We start from the raw sequence: 8204 nt of genomic DNA, 5'->3' as shown, positions 1-8204 counted from the left end.
AAAATAAAGTATAAAGTGAATAAAGTAGAGAGAGTAAAGTAGGAGAGAAAAAAATTACTATCATATAAGGAAACGACTCAACTATAAAGAAACTACCTGAAATGGTAAAATGATTCAACTATGAAGAAACGGAGGGAGTATTAGAGAATATGGTCTATCTCATTAGAGAAAAAAATATACCAAAAATAAAATAAAATAATTTTATAGAATGAGCCAAAATGGAAAGAGTCTCTATTTTTTTATGATAGAAAGAGTATTATAATAATGTACAATTAGCCCCGTTGAATATCCAAATTTGGCAAATAAATTTAATAATGTTGTTATAATACAGATGATGTCACATCTGCAACGGAGCTTTACATTAACTATATCATCAATTATCAGTACTATTATCTAAGTCTATGATACAATTTGCAGCCTTTAAATTACCTCTAAACAAAATGTTTTAATTAACCATGCTAAATTAATATTAAGATACATCTGTGAGGGGTCTCTACTTGAAACTACTCCATATACACTGCTTGTACCTGCCAATGACAAGCATGGAGGGCCACATCGCGTCGTTGGGCTTCCACACCACGCCATCCCCAAGAGCCGGTGACACTTGGACCCTCTTATAAAAAAATGGAGGTCGGATGGCGCTGAATACAGCTCATGCGCCCTGAGACTCTGTATTCAGGAGGAGAGATGCCCGTCTGTGAATCAACGGAACAGTTCCGGGAAAGACCACATTATGAATTTGGCGAAGATGTCCGTCTCCAGGAACTCAATGTGAGCAGCACGTCCGATCAAGGTGTTCAAGTTTCTTCTTTGTAAGGAGATGTCGAAATTGACATCACAGCGCAGCAACACACGGTGCTCGGAGGAAGGTGCTCGGATCTGGTCCAGATATTCGTTTAGCATCTCAAGGAAAAGTTTGCCCTTCTTCGAGTAGTCTCCTGAAGATGCAGGGCACATTTCGATTCTCGCGGAATGATATGGAACATAGCCATCCTGAGAATCAGATTACCAATGAGTTGAAAGGAAAAACAGAATAGAGGCAAAATTAACCAAGGAAAAGAGAAACTACCTGAGGTGAAGATAACAGAATTATGTTTTTGAAATGCTCCAACGTTTTTTCCTGCAAAATTTTATAATTCAAGAAAAGATTATTAGAAAACTCGAACATCTAACACAGGAATTCTATATACCATTTGATCCTTTACAGAATAGCAAAGACTTTTTAGGTTTCACCTTGCACAGTTTGTATAAGAACGTATTTTGCAGATCAGGATCATCTGTGAAAGTCAGCTGATGAATGCACTGTGTGCCTTTGAGCTTCTTCAAGAGCCACAAACCCCCATTGAATAACGAGTTCGAACTGTAAAGATAACCAAGATGTGGGCCAGATACCGAGACATACGTGTGCAGGAATCTCAGATATGGTTCCATAATTGTCTCTGCAGGGAAATGTGAAAATGAGCAATGGACAAGAAGTCAATTGAGTGAGTGTTCGTTAGAGCTTTAGTGTCTAAACCTGTGAGTGCAGTTCTTAGAATGATATTTCCGATGGAATGACCAACGAAGCTAAGTTTGATTGTTCTCAAGACCCCAGATCTAGACGCCTTATCCATTTTCTTTTTCACGAATGATACAACTTCTTGTGCTAGCCTCTGGCCCATTTCTCTGAAGTCTCCAGATGTTTTATCTTCGTTAACCTCCGACATAAGAAATTCTGCCTTTGGTTCTATTAGAAGCCATTGGTTTCGGACAAGCCGCAAGTCCAGATGATGGCCCTGCACATTGTATGAACCTTTTGCAATTATTAAGTGACAAATACACCAATAGCAGCTGACAGAATAATGTCTGTGATAAAATATCCTTTTAGAGAAGCCATAGCAACAAAACAAATGAACACAATGTTGCATTTCCATTGTCAAACTAACAAGTGAAGCCAACGAGCACCATAGAACATGCCTGGAATCCATGGACAAAAACTACAATCTTCAGGACACGACCAGTTTGATGAGTGGGGCCAGATAGCTTGTTTGAAGGGATAGAGTCAACTCCAGCAACCAAGCCGTTTGTATATTTCTGGTCCAGCTGATTGAAATAGAAATTTCCACTGGTTGAACGAACAGGGGCACTGACAACTCGCTCTACAATTACGATGGGGATGCGTGATGGGTCTCCAAATATATGCAAGTCTTGAATAGAACGATTATTGATCTGCAGTCAAGCGTTACATACTCAAAATCTTTGTATTGCTCAATCTCCAACCAGTGAGTGAGATAATGCCACAATCATAAAGAAAGCTAACCCTCATCTGTGCAATACTACGCCTATGAAGCTCCGCCCTCATAGCAGCAGTCTGAGCAGGCTACAGAGAGGACCCGAAAAATGTTAAAAATAAAATTTACACAAACTGACTTGTGTAGCTAATAAAAAAATTACTGAAAATGATAAGGAATGAAGTAGTTATGGTGATAGAATTACATCGCAAGTTAATTTCCGCACAGAGGATCCTCGACCACGTAAACCACGAATGGCGGTATCATCCACTACACTGCTCATATACTGATGGGGCATCTCAGCCTTAGTGTAAACCATCCAGATGGACCATTCAGCTTTACGATCAACAGCCCACTGGTTGCAAAGAGATTCAAGAATCTTCTTCGCGTTAGCCCTGAAATACCCACAAATTTTATAATTATAATTGGAGAAATTAGGTTACTGAGACAATGCAAGCATGTCTCACAACCACATAATTGCGAAGTAATATTCTACTACATTCCTAAAAGTTGTGGCTTCTCTATATTGCAATTGTAGCATGAACAATGCAGAATCAGAAACATGATTAGTAACTGACGAGAAAAAGTTTAACTGAAAGACAAACCTGTGGAAGTTTAAAAATGTACTCCACAAGTAATTCACTTGATTGCTTATCAAATCGAGTGACTTGACCAGCATCTCTTCAGAGAGTGAATAGAGAAAACCATCAGGCTGAAAATCAACTTTACCATTGTGTTTCTGCAAAAAAAGGAATATAGCAAAAGATTAGGTTGCAAAAGCTAACATGTTATAAAAAATAGAACTGATAGGGCCAAGGGTCGATCACAGTGACGGAAAGTTCATAGCGTGAAGGACCTGTGAAACTTCAAGGGGTTTGCTTGAAACTTGCACTCGAATTTCAGCATCTGACGAGTCCTGATCAGATCTTTGAGTGGTACCGAAAAATATGCTAGAAGAAATATCTTCCACTTCAATTGGTACATCAATAGCCTTGCTGAGCTTTTGTAGCTCTTCTAGAAGTATGTCGTGAGCACTTGATAATGCTTTGAAGAGCATAACCTGTTCAAAAGAATAACATAGCAAGAACTTTACACAATGACAAATGGAAAAGAATGAGCTTTGAAAGTTCCACCAGAAGCATACAATTTGCAACAAGTGACGAACAAGTCAAAAGTATAAGGCATCTAAGCAACAACACATATTAATCAGTGGAAGCTCATACCATCATACAGACTACTACCTCCATCCCACAATAGGAGTCTCATTTAGTGTGGGCACGGGTTTTAAGAAATGTAAAGAAAAGTTGGTTGAATAAATTAGTGGACTATGGTCCCAATCATATATATTAGTTTTATAATAAAATATGAGTGGAATAGGTTGGTGGAATGTGGGGCCTACTTACCATTTATGGTAAAAGTGAAAATGTGACTCTTACTGTGGGACGGACCGAAATGGCAAAATGTGACTCTTATTGTGGGATGGAGGTAATACTATTTTAAGACTAATAAAATATCATGAGTAACCAGATTCTAGAGAAAGCATCAGAGACAGATAGCAACACATGCACAATTGCACATGTAAGGGTATGAGTTATATATGATAGGCATAAGGAAGCAATAGAGAGATATATATCACAAGAAAACGTACTTGCTTTATTTTATTGTGCTCCACAGCAAGGTCATGTTTGTCAGATATAGGATCACTGGAAAAACAGAAGCTCTTGTTACTTCAACAGAATATAAGAAAGACTTTGGCAAAAGAAATACGAATTAAAGAATTATCTTTGTAATATGTTATATGTTCAACATCATTTTCTTCTCCCTTAATTCTTTTTCCATTAATTCATCTACATTCCTGACCAATGTCAGGATGTCCACAGTCCAATTATTTATCTAAATCGTGTCCTAAAACTTACTCATCCCTACAAGAGAAGTTTTACAACTCCTAAAGTATCAAAGCCCATGCAAACAGTGTAGCCTACAATGGAACATGCAATGGTAGATGATTTAAATATGAAGTCAGTGCTCAGGATTATGGTCCAAGCCCACCTAGGTGCATCAGACATGATCATCAGCAACAAGTTACCAACACTAAAAAGTGGCGGAAAAAAAACAGTTCTCTGAGACAAATTAATATGATTTAAAGAAAAGGAACGGACCTGGGTACCTTCAGCGAGGAAGTGTGAACCTCACTTTTCAGCAGGCTAGCATGTACACTTGTATCAACTAATACCGCGTGAAATGCATCAAAATGAACGGGACAGTAGGCATGCAACCCTAAAAGTGCTTTAGGAGGGAGTCGGAATTCATGGACTGCAGCAGGGGATGTATCCAAGCAAGCATCAACATTATACCTAGAGTATTACATTCAAATGACTCAGGCCAAGTTGAAATAGAGCTTAACATATTGGTTTATTATCTCCACTCACTATAACATGTAACAGAAAACAAACCAGAGTTGTTTCTATGTCACTTCACGAGAAATAAATTAAAAAAGAATTAGATCCGTTAACCTGTTCTCCAAAACAGGAGCATACAACAGCTCAAACTTCACAATAACAGCAGAGGTCGAAGGATCCTGGAAGTTGAAACAACAATTCAGATGCTATAAAAACTACAATATGAATAATATAAGTGAGCCTGCATGTGAGTATGAGTGAGAAACCAAACAAAAGAAAATATGATATTCCTGCTCTAAAACAGTGTCCTGCACAAGCTAGAGATGGCATAATAACAGTTGGCTCTAAACTCCACCTAAATGCGTAGTGGCATCATTTAAACAATTTATATCTCAGCTACATTCGCTTTATCATAAAAATCATTCGACTCTAAGTCAGCTATTGTTACTTCATTATAAACTAATTTTGATTTTATTTCCAGTTATTACACAAAAGGTAGGCCATCCACTTTATCTTTCTATGTTTGTTTCTTGACCTTGAGGAATTTATAGTACTCCAGTACACATGGATAACATAAACGTTACCTCAAGTTTGCTGAGAGATAAGTTGAAAGAGACCATCATTGCCAAAAGTATATCCTGTCTTGCATATCTGATGCGGAAAGGTTGTGTTGAAAAGCTATGGTCAGTGTCATCAATTCTCCACACACCATATATATCATCAGAACCCAAATCAGGTGCTGCTTCGGATACAGAAACTATGTCAATCCTTCCAGTTCTCATGATATTAAAAGAGAAGTCATTCCACTAACTAATCAGACAGCAAGCCTTTCCAGATCATTACAAGAGTTAGGGGTATATACATGAAAAGACTGCCGCAACATATGGCCTATTTGCAGAAAGCTACTGATTGAGTCATACAGTACAAAACGCCACTAAATTATCATCAAGAAAAAAACAGATTGACCTTTATTTATTTTCAAAAAGTTGCACACCAAAAATTCAGACTTGATGAAAATATCAATATTAATAAAAGATACAGAATCACAGATTGACCTTTATAAATTAAAGTTGATATCTAGTGGAGTAGTAAATTAAATTGGAAAACTAACACATATATCAATAAAGTACTTTTAAATTGTTCACCTAAGGTATAGGGCCCTAGAGGATATTTTGAATTTGTCAATTTGAAAGAAACCAAGTACAGTAGCAATGTTTTTCAGTAATTCCTAACTCAGCTCCACAGAATAACATGTCTAAAAGACATTTTAATAAGATGAATAACATGGACAAGGTGGACGGAAAAAAAACCCGCCTTGACTTTAGAGAGTTTGAAACATATAATAAGCACACAGCTTAGTATCGACTAGATTCATGGGGGTTTAATCTCCTCTGTCTAATTCTTCCGTCAAGTTCATAAGAGGGGAGAACATTAGAATCTGGGAGTTATTCTTCATCCAAGCTCATATAACAGTGAACTATTAGAAAATTTGCAATAGCAAATATTGCAGAGCCATGGATACCTCACAAGACAAGGGATCTACCAATTAAGTAAATGCTAGGAAATTACCTTCATATTGAACTACTCTTGCTGGCGTTCCAAAGGAACCAGAATCATCATTCTCCCACCTAATTGTTATCTTAAGTTGATACCATCTAAAATGTCAAAAAAAAAGCAGATAGAAATTATTAAATGCAAATAAGCATGCCAAAAAGGTTCAACAATGGAGTATAAAAGTTAAACTACATTAAACCTCACCCTTGCTGAAACAAGTCAAGGTTGTGAAATCGATGGATGTATATTGAAATCTCATGTATAGCCCCTAAAATAGGCAATTTAAGTGTTTCGCTTTTATGTTTGAGATTGATAGCATTCAATGGAGACTTGTGAGGCTGAACAAACTTTGGCTGATGTAAGGATTTGGCATCAGGTCCCTTCAACCTCCTAGGACCCATCGATGATGATTTATTGAACCCATTGATCATCCATTTGAGATGCTGAAGTAAAACTGACATTTATGATATACTTCCCAGGTAGAAGTTAGCATCCCTCCAGTTCATCAAATCAAAACACAATTCTTTATTGGTTTAGATTTTTTATGCATAGTATAGAAGCTTCATGGCTGGGAAAATGACATTGAAAACATTTCCCCCCGACTATATAAGTGTCTCTAAAAAGCAGCCCCTTCACCAGAGATCTTCTGCACTATGATATAAATACCTCATCATTAATATTAAATAAAATGAGGACTTGAGAAGAAATACAGAGTAGAAACAAGACACTCGACGCACGAGTTTTCTAAGTGTGTTACTGTGCACATCGTACAAGGATATACATTTCTCCTTGGCAACCGAGTTTTCTGCGAAACTATTGATACAACCTTAAATAATGTTTTTGTAAATTGATTGACCAATCGGTCTTTATATTACTTAAAACATCTTCTTATAGCATCAAAGATACTCTATAATTTTTTGTTTTCTAGAGCTGATACTCAGTCATCAGTCAGTCAACAATTCACTCACTACCAATCAAAATTAAAAAATCAATAGGTTATAAATCCTAGTACTAAATTTCATATGAAAGAACTCAATACATCAAATCCTCCCACCGCAAGCAGCATCAGTCTACAACAAAATTCCAGCATTACTCTGTCTGACTATATGTAAGTAAAAAGGATCAAACAAGATCAAAACTTTTGCAACCGTCAAATTGTGGGATAAATACATAACTCATACAAAATGTACCACCTTTATTTCATATTATACAAAAAGTTTGAAGTTTACATAAATCATACAAAAAGTTTCATTTGTGTTTCAGTTTAGTAGATTCCGTTATATGTATTTAAACGTCTTTAACTCTTTGTCTATGTGAACTTACTGCATTCGGATACTACTAAAACTCACTAACTTCAGTCTCACTACCAAAAAAAACTCATATAATTAAACTCACAATCAAATACTACTACTCAGCATATCCAAATTGCTACAAACAACAATTAGAGGTGAAATTGAATTCAAAACAAATGAAACAAGCAATTAGAAAAACATTTCGAGGCATTGGCAGTTGAATCCGCTAATCTCAATAACAAATGAGTTGGCAAACCTGGGAACGGGGCCTCCGTTCACCTTAGCAGTTGAGAGGTATAGTCGAGAGAAATAAGGAGCTTTGATCCTCGCAGTCGCAGAGAGAAGAGGGGAGTCTTCAACAGTAAGGTCGTATTTGGGTAGCTCAGTTTTCTTAAATTTTTATTTTAATATTTTCTTTCACTTTTTATAGCTGAAATTATTGGAGTTGTGACTATGCTTTAGGAAACATTTTGTTATGGACACATATTAACATACACCTTACATTTGGATGGATGCTGAAATTATTCAAATCCGAAATACTAATTTATATCCAATAAAATTGATCCTCTTCTTTTGACCTAAGAGAGAGAGAATAATAGTAGGTGGATTTCAAAAAACCACTTCAAATACACAAATTTTTATTCATGTAAATTGTATGTATAGTATTTTTTTTTATTCATTTACTATTG

At 36.4% G+C, this 8204-nt stretch overlaps 1 protein-coding gene across 2 annotated transcripts; it reads right to left on the bottom strand.

Annotated features, from left to right (window-relative positions):
• Positions 1-286: 286 nt before the first annotated feature.
• LOC125190619 (uncharacterized) lies at positions 287-7918 on the bottom strand. Of its 2 annotated transcripts, none has more exons than XM_048087962.2 (16): positions 7772-7918; positions 6428-6869; positions 6239-6324; positions 5254-5408; positions 4784-4848; positions 4430-4624; positions 3919-3973; positions 3127-3330; positions 2876-3009; positions 2476-2665; positions 2300-2359; positions 1957-2208; positions 1517-1775; positions 1234-1439; positions 1070-1120; positions 287-993 (listed from the first exon to the last, which is right to left on the bottom strand). In XM_048087962.2, the coding sequence occupies exons 2-16, from the start codon at positions 6682-6684 to the stop codon at positions 703-705; spliced, it is 2460 nt and encodes an 819-aa protein (XP_047943919.1). In that variant the 5' UTR covers positions 6685-6869; positions 7772-7918; the 3' UTR covers positions 287-702. The 2 variants fall into 2 exon arrangements, with proteins under 2 accessions (XP_047943919.1, XP_047943920.1); XM_048087963.2 differs by having other exon boundaries at positions 6428-6874; positions 7772-7910.
• Between the last annotated feature and the right edge of the window lie 286 nt (positions 7919-8204).

Source organism: Salvia hispanica, chromosome 5, assembly GCF_029641045.1.
Source record: "Salvia hispanica isolate PSC_SH4W2 chromosome 5, Shi_PSC_v1, whole genome shotgun sequence".
Taxonomy (NCBI): domain Eukaryota; kingdom Viridiplantae; phylum Streptophyta; class Magnoliopsida; order Lamiales; family Lamiaceae; genus Salvia; species Salvia hispanica.
The sequence above is the reverse complement of the archived record's forward strand: the minus strand, read 5'-3'. Positions and strand labels throughout refer to the sequence as shown.